The following is a 17,670-nucleotide window of genomic DNA, read 5'->3' on the forward strand; positions in this document are numbered from 1 at the left end:
ATATATATATATATATATATATATATATATATATATATATATATATATATATATATACTAAGCATTGAGTAAAGAGTCGCCGATGCGTCAGTTCGTATTATTTATTAATCGTACCGTTAACATTATTTTATTTAAGTAGTTTTCCGATCGTGACATAATATGCAATGCGTGAGTAAAAAGCGAAAAACCATTTTGTCTCACAATTGTCAAGTATATGTATATTCCCAAATCACAATATACTATTAAACAAACTTAAAGACAAAAAAATTGCTTACTTTCATCATTTGATTATAAGTATTTCAACTTGTTGAATATTCTAAAATTGCGTCCCTATGTTTTATTTTTTTTTTATTATTATTAATATTATTATTATTATTATTTATAGCGGTTACGTTATTCGTAGTATAAAATTGAAAAATTTTATTAGCCCATAACGTAGGGGTAATGTTGAAGAATACCTACAAGTAATAAAGCAATACATACTTTGCGAATGAATTCGTAATTAAGTTACATAACTGTGAATATTAAATATTGCTTGACAACACCTGTTTAGTAGCTTAATTACATCTCAAATATATACTTTTATTCCTTAAAACTCGTGCATTTTTTTCTCTATTAAGTAGAAATAAGAAGTATTGTTTATTTTATATTATTTAGAAGTCATGATTCTGTACAATACCATTTAAATATTGTAATGAACATCCGACAAATAAATTTAAGATAAGTTTTTATGTAAATTGGTGTAATCAGAAATAAAAAAAAACCAATCGAATTATTAATATGTGTAGAAACTTAATACTCGAGCCTCTCAACTATTAATCATATAAATGTAAAAAAGAAATTAATCATAATAACAAATAATACCTCTGGAAACGCCTGTTAAGCACCTGACAAGATTAGTTTCTTTAGCACCAAGTCCATTGTACAATGAGAATGCAGATTCGAAATTCAGACTCGCTTCTGTCGGATTACCCTTAATAACAAATAATTATTTTAATCGATCGGCTAAGTGTAAAGCTATTTATCACGAAATATAATATGGGATTTGAACGTCGACATTTCGGGATCATTATTTAACATGGTAATAAACAATATTATATACAAATCTCACCCGATATAAATAATATTCTCCGGCTAAGTAATGAGCTTCAGCAAGTTTGTTAGGTAATTGGTAATTGGTAGCTGTATCTTTTAATTTTTGCAAGTGCTCTAAAACTTTTTTATCTTCATTCATTTCCTAAAATACATACACGTCTTATTTATTTTATTCTTTTTACTTCTTTACGAAAAATAAGCTACGTATACTTAATCGATTTTCTATAACCACATTTTCATTCAACCCTATTATTAATTTAGGCAAAACGAAAAAAGAAAAACTCAATATTATTGCTCGTATGATGGCTTAAAAATGTAGCTTAATAAAGTGATAGGCATTGGTTATCTCGTTTAATATATTTATAACTTGTGTTACAAATTATGAATTATTTCCGGCTGTTACAGAGTCGCTTGTATCGTTATATTCGAGTAATTTTATGAAAAATGCAAAAATTCCAATATCGTGCTATAATTAAATATTTCAATATTAAAAAGCAATGCAACGTTAATCAAAAGAGGCTTGTACAAATTGTTTACAGGGACCGTTCTTTTCGTTATATATAATAAAATGAATAGCTAATTGAAACGTGATATTTGGTGGTGGGGAGGGGGGGGGCGAGTTTTTTTAATATATATATATATAATAGATGCAAGCATTAATATTAGGATAAACGAAATAGCCTATAAAACACCTATATTACCTTATAAACGTTAGCTAGTTGCGAATAAGCCTCGCACATCCCGATTGGATCGAAAATTTTTTCCATTATCGCAAGACTCTTATACAAACACTTTAGTGCTTGTTTAACATTTTTAATGGCGATTTGGCTTTTACCAAGTTCAAACTGTGCCTCGGCGACGAGTTCCTCCTGGCCAGCTGTAAAGAATCTTTATTCAGAGTATTGAGGCTGTTTTGATAATAATGAAGTTAACCAATTTTTTTAATATCGATAGATAGAATTATTTTACTAAAAGATCGCATACACTCGATGGCCGCGGTAAGAGCAACTTTGCAAGAATTGACAGCGACTTGCGGCTGGTTATTGCAAACTTCTCGAGCTATACTTAAAAGCACTTTGTGCATCAAGGTACAGCATTGCATAAATAACATCTCATGTTTGACATCTAATACCATCGATATGCTCCAAGGCTTTTCCCGAGAGCTACGCTGGGCCTTGCGTACGTGCTCCAGAGCAGCCCTCGCGTTATTCACTGAAACGTTAAACGAACGTCGTTTGTCGTTAGATATACGCCCTTCTTACCCATCCACTTAGAAATCGGCCGACTTTTATGAAACAAAAATCTTCCATAGACAAATCGAAGAAGGGAAATCATGCGAAGCTGCTCGTCGCTATCTCTGATCTCTTTGACAATCCAAAAAGCTGTGCGGTACAGGACATCGGTGATCCACCACCATTCCGAGCTCAAAGTCTCTGTTACAAGTGCTGTTTTTATAAGGGCCGTGGCTTTTTTACTGTCCGAAACTAAAAATATTATCCGTTCTTTAGATCATCTCTTACATGGCATCACTTACAAATGATGAATATTCGAATGAAATTAATAACGGCCCGCTTATACTCCCACCATTTATAATTCTATATTCTCAAAGAATATATAATGTCGCGAGCAACGTGAACTTTATCTCTTTTTAAAATAAAGCAATGCTTACGGATGCATTGGCAATACATTGTATATGAACTTAAGTTGATTGAAAATTTTCATTTATCTCGATATTATATACGTTTTATTTTATTATTTCGATACCTACCTATCGATCATTATCTATATAAAGTTCAAGTATTTGACAAAGCAGGTAAGTAATAAATTCTCAACAAAAAAAAAAAAACAAAACAAAACAAAACAACAAAAAACTGACAAATCTATTTGCATTGGCATAATCCATTTCATCACAATTAGACATAATTGAATATAATAATATTATTCAATACTTGTGTGTTGAAAGAAATTCGTTAAAAAATTGAGAAGATAATCAATTAGTTCCTTGTTGTCTTTTAATTTGGGCTCATTCCAGATCGAAGTATTACGACCAGCTGATATTCTCCTCTCTTCGTCAATATTTAAAAGACACTTAAAATATTCTGCTGCTTCGTACGAGCCTTCTTCTCGTAATTCATGCAAAACCGCTTCGTTATATGGGATCTTGTATCTTTACCATAAAATATTAAAAAATCATTTCATTTATATAAATTTGCATGCAAATGTTTTAACTAACCTTCTTATATCCTTTGCATTAAGATGCGGTAATTCGGATATAATTTCTTTTTTAACTTTAGGAATCTCATTTAATGGTACAGATGGTAAGATTTTATTCCACTTTGTGCTCGTCATATTTTAATGGGGAAATTAACAGTTCATTCGACAAGGCTTGATAATTTCGTTTTCTTATTTAATTTAATTAATATTAATCCTGAATACTGCTTCGTTACCGAATGTGTTTCGAATTATCTAATATGCATATACATATATATAATCACAAAGGGAAATAAAAAAATGCGAAAACATTTGTAATATTAGTTCGGACTTATACAATTAATACAATTGACATACAATTGAATTATTTATTAATTACAATACAAAACAAAAATCTTATATTTAAACAATTTTTTGTAAATACTTTTCATTTTTTAATTTTTATTGTAAACACTAGCTAATACATTTTTAGAAATGTCTTGTTCATTTTTATTTACTGCGTTTGCACGTCTTTTTATTTATCTGAATTTAAAATTCAGATATTTTGTAATGAAAATAATATAAATTATAAGTGAACGTCGTACAATTTCAAATAAAGAATAAAAATTTTAATTACAATTCGGTGAAAATAATTACAGTTTTTACATTGTAAAGTTATTAATTAACAGCTTTATAATTTTTTAATTCATTCTGAAATTAATAAACGTGCACAATTATAAGAAAATATAATCGTTTCAATCCATATATCGTTAATTTAAAGCTTTTCAAACGACAAAAGGCACACTTGTCTTATATTTTGTAAATCTTAATATAGTTTAATATTTATTTAGTTATTAAAATATTTACTTAATAGTAATTTAAATTTAATTTTTTAAGAAAGTCAGATATTAAGCTCATTTATCAATCGTTGATTTATGTTTTTCATAAAAATGTTATTTTGTAGTCTCATAATAAAGTATCATCATATAATATAACTATGACATAGTATTATGTTATTGAAATATTTTATTAGATGCAAGGGAGTAATTAAATAAATCGGTAAACAATTTTACAGTAGATTTACTGTAGAATTTATTACGAAGTAACTACCTGTACATAATCAAAATGACGAACAATTTCTTAGTTTTCAAATGTCATATATAATTGTTTCTACATGTAATATTCATTCATGCACGTTTCACGGATTGTATCGATCGAATTGTAACAAATATATATATATATATATATATATATAGAGGGAGAGAGAGAGAGAGAGAGAGAGATGGTGGGAGGGAGGGAGGGAGAGAGAGATAAAGAGGGAGAAAGAGAAAGAAATATATACATCTACACATACGTATATTAATACATAACTATTATTTAGCTATTTTATTTAAAAAAAAAAAAAAAATGAAAAACTATAACTTGATCGTATCCGAGGTGCTCGTGCATCGAAATTCAATTATCGAAATATAATTTCAACGAGTTCTTCGCAACTGTCGCACGAAGAGCTAATAAACAACATTGTTAGGAAATGTTGACGCGAAAAAGAAAAGAACATCAATAATTAGCAGAAACGAGCAAGGTGCGTTACTCCCCAAAGGACAAACATTAATATAACATCGCGCGAATTCTCGAGCAACATGTACTTTATGCGTATACTTTGTTCATTAACATTTAAATAGTGTGTTCCTTGGAACGGCTCGTCAATGTAGACGAGGACGGTCGTAACCCTCAAACCTTCACACCTGAGCCCTTCTTCCTGGGCTCGAGCTTCACCTTGAAGCCCTCGGCGCGCTTCAAGATTATGTCCGCTTGAAGCCTGAAGTCCTCCTCCTTGATGGTCGACCGGACACGGTAGTTACGGAGAATCGTCGACAGTAGGATCTTGAGCTTGAGCATGGCGTATTTGCGACCAACGCAACTCCGCGGACCCGCCGAGAACGGAATGAAGGCGTAGTAGTGCCGATTGGCCGTTTTCTCAGGTAAGAAATTATCCGGGTCAAAGACATCCGGATTCGGATAGATGTATGGCTGGCGGTGAACTTTGAACGTTGCCACAACAACGGTGCAGCCCGCGGGAACGGTGTAGTCGCCCGAGGCTAAGTAAGCATCGACCAATATTCATTTCTCACTCGACCTCTTTGTTTATTTGTGTGCTTTATTTTCTCATTCGATTAGTTATTATTATTATTATTATTATTATTATTATTACTAATGTTGTTCTTACAATAATATTAATCATGCTTGCTCACTTATAACGTGATTATTTAACGATAGAATATTTTTACATTTTAAAACGGAAACATTTGAGCTTGGATTACGTAATACGAAATTCACATAATACTACCAATAGTTCGACCAATCAAATATTACGCGAACACTTATTTATACCTGCAATTATAATTGATGTAATATTTGTGAAATTATATGAATTCCTGTTACATTGATCAAACAGTCTGCTTTCGTTGAATTCCAATATCAATATACACATACATACATACAAAAGAAAAAAGACAATACCATCTATGCGATTTAACGTTATTACTTAAATTGCCTATAATACATTAATTTTAATCACAAGTTTTTTTTGTCAGTGCTTTAAAGTTTGCTTATATTCGTATGGAAATTCATTTAGAAATTTCTCATTTCTTTTCTTTTCTTTTCTTTTTTTATTTTTGTTTTTTGTTTTTTGTTTTTATTTTTAACAAACTCGAATTGTAATTTGTAAGATTTTTTATTTACCTTTTTCTTTTCTTTTTTTCTTTTTCTTTTTACAATTTTAAGTTTTCTTTCTCAACAAGACTCAGCACCAACGTAACAGACTAATAATTAATTATAAAATCAATAGCATTTAAAAGACAGTAATCTTATAAATAATGTAATAGCAAAACATTGTTGTACTTACCGAGCTTCAAGTCTGTCTTGATTTGACGGGCAATGATGGGCACTGGTGGATACATACGAAGAGTCTCCATCATACATCTCTCCAAGTATTTCATTTCCAGGGTATCTTGGAATGTGGCCGGTCTATCACTATCTCCGAATATTTCGTCCAATTCCTGGATGACTCTCTCTTGGATTTCTGGGTGACAACCCATCATCGATAAGAAAAAGCTGGACCCGGCAGCCGTAGTATCGTGCCCCTTTAGTTGCCACATTAATTAAAAATTTAAATTACATTTGTTAATTATGCTGATTTTTTTTTTTTTTTTTTTTTTTTTTTTTTTTTTTTCAACGAAATTTACAAGCCTAACAGTCGGCAATGCGTAAGGACACAGTCGAGCTTGCGCGTTAATTTTTAAAGGAGAGCAGCTAACCAAGTTGATTCAAAGTCAATGCTTCGCCGGATATGCTTGGAAATTTAACGATGTACCTCAAACATGATTGTGTCTACTTGTTCCTTGACCTCGTTGTCCGTTAATACGAGACCATTCTGACTAGATTCGACCAGCAGATCAAGGAATGCCTGTCTTTTCTTCTCGCCGACGTCATTATCATCAACGTCCAGGTCGTCTTTTAGGCCAACCGACTGACCAAAGGAAAGTCCATCGACACTTGTATTCTGAAAGGAATAGACGAGCCCATTGATAAAATTCGCTGCCGACCACAGCCCCGGTGACCTTGTGTCACTGGTCTAATGCTTCGAATTGCGACATCGAACGCAATATGAATGGATTCGTATCGTTGGTGTCGTCAATTGACGTCGTCCGCGAAATACCGCGAAATCGAGGAATGCCCTTTACCTTTGTTGTCGCATCCTTGGCCGCAGAGGTGTCGATGATATTGCGCTTTCCGCTCTTGTAGTCTTCCTTCTTGCGAGCGATAACCTTTTTCGTGAGTCCATGGATAATGTCCAATAAGCGAATTTGCTCCTTGCCGTATTTTGTTAGACCGAACAGCCAATCTGGCCTCAACCAAATGCGAGTGTGACGAAGATGAAGTATGTCACACATTCTTTAGTGTATTGTAAACAATATTTTATGATAATTGCGAATCAATTGTATGTTAAAAAATGTCTATATTATTTTCAGTTAAATATCATATGAGCTTTTAAAATAAAGTTACAAGCATCGATCCAATATGCTTGGTCAATTAGATTTGAAATTTTAATGTATTAATTTTGAAAAAATCTAGCACAGTTTATTTTATTGTTTTATGAAAATTTATTTGATCATTTTTATGTTTTTGAAAAATTCTAGATAAATTATGAAACGTTAGAGATTTTATGTACAAGGTAAATTGAATAAAGAAATGTACAACTAGTGGAAGAAGAAAAATGCTAAGGTACGTAATTATTAATATTTATTAAAGAATAATAAATTTTCATTAATTTTCGTATTATTCTTATTATATATTCCATCTAAGGATAAATTATACTTTGAAAAGTGCAATCGACAACTTTTCAACAATAAAACAATGCTTCATCAATATTAAAAGATATATATATATATATATATATATATATATAATTCCTTATTTTTAAAAAACTCATTGTTTGGTAAGAGCATAGATAAACTTGGCAATATATGTATTATGTTGTTTTGAATTCGTTTATATTCACATAATTTAATTAACGAATTTTCGTATTATTTGTTTTTCAATTAAACGTTTAGTTCTACGCAACCGTGAAATTAACCGAGTGCTGAAAACGATAAAAAAGCGAAGAAACAAATCGCTGGGATAAATAGATGCGGAACTTTAAATTGTATAGTAATATAAAACGGACTCACTTCATGACGGCCATGGCATACTCGAAACCACTGCGGTCCTGGGTACTTTTGGATACCCCCATGGCGGTCTCGAGGAGTATCTCAACCGTTGTCTCGGACATGTAATCATGGCAGTCAAATTCCTTGCCTTCCTCCATGCGCAATTTCTCGACGACGGCACGCGAGTTGGCATTGAAGAGGTCGATAAAACTCTTAAGAACATTGAGATGGAAAGTAGGGGCAATCAATTTGCGATGAGCACGCCATTTTTGACCTGCGACATCAACCAGACTTTTTTGTTTTAATGATTCTTCATCCACAATATTGTCTTTTCTTATAAACGATTTTCATTGAGATTTACAACTTTTGAGCGATGCTTTATGTAAAGAGCGTGTTCGTGTGGAACATTATTTTTGTTTTGCAAGTACAATAGACGAATGAAAGTGTTCGTAAAAGAAACTTTCATTCGGCTTCATTTGTCGGTTATTAAGCTTTAAAGGAAGTTTTATGGCTGTTACTTTTAAAGTTTATATATATATATATATAGAATTTTTTGCATAAACGACTATTCCTTAGAACTTAAAATTGCTTTATACTTTAATTTTCATTCTTTACTGTAAAAATCTTTTAAATTCATACGTGCTGAGTTTTATTAGATACTTTATAAAATAATTGTTCATCAACATTGTGATGGATTTTAAAAGTGAAAGCCAATCTATAGATTATTCAAATACGTATGCCAATGTCTAGACATTGATACGCAAGTTTTAAAAGGTCATAATGAAAAATTTGAAAAATTGAATCATTGTGACTGACGTGTGGGTTCCATAAAAAATTAATTTTTTTTTTTTAAACTTCTGATTTTATCTCTTCATGACTTAGTTCGACTTATTCGGTATAACAAAACAAAACCTGTATTTTAATGATAATTAATCCTTTATACTTTACTTCTTTACGTAAACATTAAGTTTTTATAAAATAAAGTACATCTAGACAAGTATTAAAGATATGTTGTTTCAAATAAAATACGCGAAAGCTAAAGGGTAATAGTCTAAAATTTAATGGTTATTTAAATTATTATCTCTTATCAAAATTAAATAAATAATTTTAATAGTTCAATAGGCGCCATTTATATAAAGTCATCGTTAACAAGTATTTGCTAATAATAAAGTTTAATTTAGTTTGAGAGAAGCAATAAATGTTTCAATGATAAAAATATGAAGAAAAAAAGGAAGAAAATTATTTGCTTTTAGTAATTATTGTAAGGTCACATTTATTATAAAGCAAGTACGGAGGAATGGTAACAGAGGGAAATCCCATTGAGAGGAAGTAGACTCGAGTTACCGGGAATTAAATTTTCAATTCTATCAATGCATTTGCGCATTGTCGAGAGAAAGCACCCGAATATCAGTGATTAGCGAGTAATTTTCCAAGCTCTAGTCCTCCCACATTTAAAAGTTTTAGTTACTCATCGACCGATTTGTTTCGAACTAATTAGTTTTGCGCAATTTCGTCCACGACTCTACGGTAATCGCGGTTTCCAGACACCTCCCCCCCCCCTCACCCTCACCCTCACCCTCATCTCCTTTCTCTATTTATGACCCAACTCTTTGTTTACATTTTGCTTCTGGAATTAAGTTGTCAGTTTCCCCGTATGATAAGCCAACGAACGAAATATTGGGGAAAAATTTGCTTCTTCGCAAAGTGCACGCAGTTTTATCGAATGATTATGCCAGCATTGACTGTTTAAAAAACAAAAAAAAAAAAAAACAAAAAGAATTTGACAATTGCGGTGTACGTACCGGTAGAAATGAGAAGACCGTCGCCCAACCAAGGCTGGAAGAATCGATATTCGGTGGATTTGTCGATGTATACGTGACTTGAGAGAATGACCTCGACATCTCGTGGGTCAACGAGGAATACGATGAGTTTAGGTCCAATCCAAACCTTGATCACTTGCTCAAACTCGGACGACCTTTGAATGACATTGCGAAAGATCGCTACAAAAATCAGTAGCTTGGAGTAAAAGTCCAAATGGCCAATGCAGATGTGCCATTACGTGGCGTGGCTATCGGTTAAATCTCATAATTTCATACTTACTGTCAGGACTTCCCATGAACTCGTGAGCGTTGCCGATGAACGGTAAACCTTTGGGTCCAGGTATATGCTCGGCGAGCTCGATCATATGTCGACGGGAAATCCTGAAATATACATAGTATAGAACGAGGGCGGGCACCAGGAGGGTGAAAAAGACGCTGCTGGCCGAGAATCCGCTGGCGGACACCGCCGCCACTGATCCAGTGATAATTTCCGGACCGGCTGCCGACATATTGCTGCGTTTAGCTAGCCTGCAACAACTCGACGGCCCCTATACATAAATTTGAAAGCCGTGAAAATTGTTGAGCGCAAGAGCATCGATGGGATTTTGGACAATTAAGGGCGAGACGCGGCGGCTCCTGAATATCTCGAATTAAATACACGAGAGGAGATTGTAAAATGTTTGGATGTTTGCGATTTGTATTCGGTGCAAAGTTAATCGTATAATTAACATTTCAATTCCTTACGTTTGAGGGAGCGATTATTTTGGCAAGAAGCTGAATTTGTCGCAGAGCCGAGTTGATTAGACGTTATTTGCTTGTATCCGGAAATGTTGACAAAGACGCTTGGGATATCGAATATTTACAAATATAACATCGATTGATTCGACTAACTTGGAAATAAGCTCGATAACTCTATATAACGCTCCCCACGATACATTATAATTGCAGTCTAAGCGTCGTGATTCAGTGGCATTCGAAAAAATTAATATAATAAACTTTCAAATAATATTGCTAAATTCAAGTAATTATTATCATCAACGATTATTTTGGGGGGGGGGGGGGGGGGGGGGGGGGATACATCGAATCATAAGGATTTTATTGTACTTTAATAATAATCAAGTAATTAAAAGATGAATTTTCACTGAAAGCGAAGGTATGGTTCAAAGCTGCCAACGTTCACTCGGTTAAATAAACGAAGAAGAAAAAAATTCGTTAATAAGAGTAACGATGTCACAGTACGACGGACATTGCGGCTTAATTCGGCTCGTTGTTGATACATCACATACTTGCGTCTCACATCCGGAAAAAATTAAAATGATAAAAAGAAGAAGAAAAAAAGAAGAAGAAAAGAAGAAAAATTAGCTCGCCCTTAGCACCCAGCTACGTCACTGTCCCATCGCACGATTATGCACTTACGCTCAGAAACACAAAATGATGATTGCCACCCGACGAACCACCACCGGACTATTCGGATTTCGCTCCTATCGGGCCTTTTATAACTGTCGAAGCTATGTGATCCTCCCACCCAATTCGAACTTGGCTGTCGCTAGTCACCTATTGTTATCGTTATTGCTTGCTGATTTGCGCGATCGTGTCTCTATTATGCGCCTCGATCTCGCTCAGCTTACGATCGTTTCTTCGTCCAGTTTCTTCCGAGCTTCGGTTAGAAAGAACGAAAGTATATGTAAAAGGCCTGCGTCCTTCGTCAATTTTTTCATAAATTTTTGTTTCCCCCTAATTTTTTGTCATTACTTTCATTCATTTCACTTTGCCAGATTATTGATATTCATAACTTGTATATAATATTTCCTTTATACGGAATTGCCGATTAGAGCTTCCTTCGATAGTTTACCGAGGTGACGTTATCAGATGACAACAAGACACGCGTATACTTAAATCTCAGGTGCTTAATCTCGGTTTGTAAATATATCAATTATATTTATTGATAGTGCTATGTTTGCACAGGGATATAATATAAACTTAATCCTTAAAATATACAATAAATGTATATAATTGAAAATAATAAAAGCAAGAGTGAGTTTCTTTTATTAGCGAAAAAGTTTAGTTTACATATCGTAGTGAGTATATCATATAACACACGCGCGCGCAAGTACGAAAAATCATACCAGTCGAACGAAACATACAAGTCGAATAATATCTACGATGCCGAAATCATTTTTAAAATATTTATCATCCAATTCAATCTTTAATATAATACTTATTTAATATACTTTCCATTGTATTTGTAAATAAATATAAGAGCTTATATTATTTTTACATAAAATAAGATTACGTTTTGGAATTCATTTATTTGAAATTATTTTATATACAAAATACTCGGAAATATTGATTAAATATCTTCAAAAAATATAAACTATATTATGTATTATATGCGTAATATACACTTGTGTAAGCATATTGTAAATTAATAATGTAAATTTATATGCGATGCTTTTGGCTTTCATATAATATAATTAAACATTATGGGAAATAGTTGAGTGTTAATACGAGCTTCTATTTAAATATTTTTCACATTGAACAAAACGAGCCTTCTGCTGAATAAGGATTATCTCCAGAAAGAATTGTCCCAAGAATTTAGCTTGCGATGAAAAAGCATTATTTAAAGTAAAATTATTATCTGGATGCTATGTATTCGTAAAGGGAGATTACTTAAGTAATATCCATTTTCCGAGCCTTTACAATGTAAAAATCATAAATGCTCTCGACTCGAGAAATACGATTCGTAAGAATTTTTGCTGACGAGTCTTTGACATGTGAATCCCCACGATGACCCGGTGTTTGTATTCTAATTAGCAAACAATACTTTGGATTTTCGCCTCGGCTGCTTGCACATATTACACGAATTTTCAATGAGTATTAATCCGTAATAAATCGTTTATCGGAAAACGGAAAATTATATTTCGACCTGATTTATTATTCTAATTTTAAAAGAAGATTTTAACTTTTTTTTTTTTTTTTTTTTTTTTTTTTTTTTTTTAGATAATCCATTGTTGTCACTAGCTTTTTAAGTTTGTTTAATACTCTTTGATTACAATTTAACATAAATAAAAATCAGGCTACACGTATGTTTTTCAAGTAGCGGTATTAATATTATGACTGCAAAATGTTCTTCCCGCTATATAATATACTTGTAGTCTCTATCAATATGAATTGATTATTGGCAAACAAAGTCTTCGATTAACAACAATGATATGCTTATATCGTATTGCTATTAATTATACGCATACCGTAATAATTAATTTTGAATTAATTGTAAATCTGTTTTACGCTTAACAAATATTTCAATATTATATACTACTGTGTCTGTTTAACATTGTCATGCCAATTGTTTATAAATATTATAATCAAACAATTAATATTTGATTAAAATTTGATTATTGATTTAAAAGGTCCTGTATGTTCGATATATGTTGACCTTCTTCTTCTCTGTTAATATCGTGTACTTTTATTTTAGTACTTTTTCTTACTATTTTTCAATAAAATTTTGCTAAAAGTAACAATATATACTTCATTAATAATTAAAAACCATATCTTCATTTTGCTTAAAATCCGTTCTAAACGTGCAAAAACTGTCGTAATTTAAAGCCTCGATTAGTCTTATTATTATATTAGTCTTACTATTAGTTTTCAATCTTACGAAAAGAATATAATATAATGACTATAATAAATTCCAATCATATTATTCAGTATAAAATTATATTTGGAAAATTTTGTCAGACAAAAATTAATCCTACTGGCGTAATTGACAAACACGGCATTCGGAAAAAATATTTTTATTGCGCGACACAATATTTTCCAGTTGCAGCATAAAATAAAAGATTTACACCATACAAAAGAATTTTACCATTGTATCAATTACAATAATATGCTTATTAAAAACATTAAATAAAAAAAAATATATAAAATATATAAATATATATATATATATATATATATATATATATATATATATATATAATTCTTACTTTCAAATGAAACTTTATGAATAATAGATTAAAAATATGTATTGTTTATTCATGAAATAAAAATACGTAAAACTCGTGTGAATTATTAATTAATAATTTTGCACCAACTTGCGCAAACTTTAAGATTTCGGTTAAAATAAACCACCATGATAATACTATAGAATATAAGTTTTTAAGAAGCATCTATAAAGAAAATTTAATAGAAATAAGTATATAATTTACAAATTAGAATAATTAATAATCGATGTTTTTGAACTGCTAAATGTAATAATCCATCTATAAATAAATATAAGATAGACATAAATAAAAAATACTTTTAAATCATCATTCAAAATGTTACGTGTTTTATTAAAAGACAAATGTCTAATGCATATTTCTAGAAATAATAATCAAGTACAATAAACAATTTATTATTTATATTTTAAATATTTAATATATTTATACTTATTATTTAATATAATTTCTATTATATTAATTATTAATTAATAAGAATTAGGTAAACAATCATTATTTTTATGAGATTATACATATTCGTTTGTTATACTCGTTTTGAACTTTGCCACGTTGTTTTCAAGAACGTGAGAAAAGTTTTGTCAATAAAAAAAAAAACAAGTTAATTAAGATTTTTAAAACAAAAATATTTTTTTTAAACTTTTCTCAAATGTTTCAACGATATAAAATATTTACTATTATTTTATAAAATCTAATATAATTGAATCGATACTTAAGTTTTTTATGCCTATTATGTTAAAAAAAAAAATCACGTGTAATGACTATTTTTATGTATGTTTGAATTTTGATTAAAAACTAACTTTGTTTGCTCATTTAACTTATTATTAAATTAAATTTTTGAAATTTTGCAGGATTTTTACAATCACTTTAGATTAATAATGTATGAAAAACATGTTTTTTCTAAAAATAACGAATGTTAAATTATAAAAAGTAGCTTATGAAATAAGGAATAAATTCAAATATTTGCCAAAAAATAAAATTCTAAAAAAGCGGATTGCCTAATATAGATTTTATTCAAAATATAATAATAAAGTAAAAGTTATGCATTATTAAATCAATTGAATTTTTTTATTAATTTTGTCTTTGTACCTGTATAATAAGAAATTTTTAATAGAGATATTTTTATTTACATTTCAACTAATTGTGTGATTAATAATATTTTTCTTAATTATTATATTGAAATTACTATAATATCAAAATTTTCAAAAACAATTATTTTGTATTAAAATATATATTTGTTGTTACATTTACAATAAAAAAATTTATTTATATTATGGAGTTGAAAAATATTTAAAATTTTAGTGGTCAAAGACTATAGCACTGTCAGAATTCTATAAAATTAAAAATTAAAATATTCAGTAAATTAGATAGATTGCACATTAGGTAAAATAATTTTTGAAAAAAATAAATTTGATATAAATGAAATGTGAAAGATTAAACCATAAGAATAATAGATATTATTATTAATAACTAAGATATAATTTTTACCTAAATATCAAATAAAACAAACAATATTATATTCGACAGAATCGATGATAGTGATTTTTCCACTCTACTTTAATCTTAATCTTGCAAATTATGATTGTCAAATAACTGAATAATAAAAAGAAATTCAAATATAATTTAAATATATGACATATACGTTACAGCGATTATATTAATAGTAAGGCTGTGTGTAATATGCATTTGAAGTTGCTCAATGAGTTAAAAAAATAATTACATATTATTTTAAATTGTTTCGACCTTGACATTAATCTAATAATAAGTTTAAAACAATCAATGAACTTCATAACAATTGAAGAAAATTACTTTAAATAACACAAATATCTATCGTAACCGACCAGAAATCAATTCTTCTTGGCAAAAAGAAGAAACCAAGTTATGCTATAATAGAGAGTATATTGAGTATTGTTTAATATCGATATTAATTTATTATTAATTAATCTCAAACAAATTTATTTAGAATTAATACGTCTAAATTATATTATTGAAATTAAAGAAGACATAACATTAAATAAATTCTGTTTTTTTTTTAAATTTTGTTTCCTTTTTTCTTCCAATGAAAAATTTAAAATTAATTATTGAGAAAATTCAATTCTATATTAATAATTTTTTAACGTATAAATATATTTCTTTTTAATATATTACGTAATATAAACATTAGCTCGTACTAATTTACGTTATTAAATATTAATATAGATAATGATGTTTTGGATCAATAAACCATTCTAATTATATATATATATATATATATATATATATATAATTATATATTTATGTGTACATAAATTGTTAATACTTATTGAAATCAAATATTGAATTCGATTTAAATATGTGTTCGTAAGCTATAATATTAATTATGGAAAATTTAGGTAATTTACATTAAAAAAACAAAAAAAAAGACAGTTATTTCAATATTACAGATAATTAATATACGTTTATATATATTTAATATTTTTTTATTATTTTAAGTTTATTATAAATTTATTTTTGAAAACTGCTAAAAAAAAATATTAGTTGCATTTTAATTAGCCAACCGAGACTTGTTATTAAAATTGCATAAACAAATAAACATAGTTAATAATAATATATATTATTTTTAACTAATTTTTTGTATATCTATAATTATATCTTGCTAGTATTTTTCTTAAATTTCATGGTTATATACAAATCGTTGATATAAAATGCGAAAATGTGAAAATATTATTTTGGCTATAATTATAAAAATTTTACGGGAAAAGCGAATGAAAATTATTTTATAGCAATTTCATGATATCAAAAAAGCCGGTTGAATAAATTATATTTGGATAATTAATTTAACGAACAATAATTTAGAGATATAATTTATTTTATACTAATTGTTTATAAATGCGAATAATACTATTTATATTATTTTATTGAAATTTCTGCACTTAGATAATTAATATCTGTAAATATCAATCTACTTGTTGTACTGATAATGTTCTACTGACATTGTTAAAAAAACCCGAATCTATAATTCATAAGCAATTCATTCAATTGATAAATTACGAATTTATAAATATTTATATTTTTATGTCATTTATTTTTCTTTTATTTGTGGATTGATTATATTATTTTTATGTTCAATTAACTACAATGGAATTTACAATGGAGCAGGAGCAAGAAATTAATGGAATGTTTTTGTTATTTTAATGAAACGTCAAATTAATCGTTTATCATTTTTTTTTTTATACTGATCTTGATTTTAAATTAATTAATATATTTTTGTATAACATATTGGTATGATATGGCGGAATAAAGGCAATTGGAATAGACCCAAGTTTGTTCAATATAGTATTGATATTGGAATCAATAAAAGCTATTAATGCTATTATCCCTGCCTCTAGTTCTTAACAATTCTTACCTTAAATATCGACGAAATTTTCCATCATTTTCATTTAATGGAAACTTCAAATAATTGTAATTTTTAGAACATTGTTGATTTGCCATATTTGTGTCTGTGGTACACAATCGCTCGCTTTAAATATAGTTGATAGTTTAAAAATAAACTATACTCGTTTCAACGCATAGTCTGTAATGCAATCGGCAATATAAAATTACGAAATAAAAATAGAAATGTCTAAATACACGTGTATTATTAGTAGAAATTTCTTACTGACAATATTTCAAAAAAATGAAATTTTAAATAAGCAAACGATTAAAGACTTTTTGCTCTTTACGATGAAATACATGGTTGATTTGGAAAAATCCAATGTCAAATTGCACCCCAGGTGTCGTGCAATCATCTAATGTCCTTTATCAATTTACCCATAATCCATTTCTTCGACGTATCATATCTCTCTCTCTCTCTCTCTCTCTTTCTCTCTCTCTCTCTCT

At 29.3% G+C, this 17,670-nt stretch overlaps 2 protein-coding genes across 4 annotated transcripts in view; both read right to left on the bottom strand.

Moving 5' to 3' along the window:
- Positions 1 to 3,444, bottom strand: part of LOC105365518 (uncharacterized) — a 4,016-nt gene extending 572 nt beyond the window's left edge. The window contains exons 1-7 of the mRNA XM_011503711.1: positions 3,329 to 3,444; positions 3,045 to 3,262; positions 2,382 to 2,579; positions 2,080 to 2,307; positions 1,797 to 1,972; positions 1,112 to 1,237; positions 865 to 973 (exon numbers count right to left, since the gene is read on the bottom strand). Of these exons, the coding sequence (XP_011502013.1) occupies positions 865 to 973; positions 1,112 to 1,237; positions 1,797 to 1,972; positions 2,080 to 2,307; positions 2,382 to 2,579; positions 3,045 to 3,262; positions 3,329 to 3,444 (1,171 nt within the window). The remainder of the gene's footprint in view (positions 1 to 864; positions 974 to 1,111; positions 1,238 to 1,796; positions 1,973 to 2,079; positions 2,308 to 2,381; positions 2,580 to 3,044; positions 3,263 to 3,328) is intronic.
- A 1,239-nt stretch (positions 3,445 to 4,683) lies between these two features.
- Positions 4,684 to 11,322, bottom strand: Cyp4g15 (Cytochrome P450 4g15). Of its 3 annotated transcripts, none has more exons than XM_011503617.1 (8): positions 11,231 to 11,322; positions 10,095 to 10,342; positions 9,797 to 9,994; positions 8,016 to 8,268; positions 7,029 to 7,239; positions 6,659 to 6,847; positions 6,191 to 6,428; positions 4,684 to 5,384 (listed from the first exon to the last, which is right to left on the bottom strand). In XM_011503617.1, exons 2-8 carry the CDS (start codon positions 10,321 to 10,323, stop codon positions 5,017 to 5,019), a joined length of 1,686 nt encoding a protein of 561 aa, XP_011501919.1. In that variant the 5' UTR covers positions 10,324 to 10,342; positions 11,231 to 11,322; the 3' UTR covers positions 4,684 to 5,016. The 3 variants fall into 3 exon arrangements, with proteins under 3 accessions (XP_011501919.1, XP_011501920.1, XP_011501922.1); XM_011503618.1 differs by having other exon boundaries at positions 10,095 to 10,362; positions 11,231 to 11,316; XM_011503620.1 differs by having other exon boundaries at positions 10,095 to 10,351; positions 11,231 to 11,288.
- Positions 11,323 to 17,670: the final 6,348 nt, after the last annotated feature.

This window comes from Ceratosolen solmsi, unplaced genomic scaffold (genome assembly GCF_000503995.2).
Source record: "Ceratosolen solmsi marchali unplaced genomic scaffold, CerSol_1.0 scaffold8, whole genome shotgun sequence".
Lineage (NCBI taxonomy): Eukaryota > Metazoa > Arthropoda > Insecta > Hymenoptera > Agaonidae > Ceratosolen > Ceratosolen solmsi.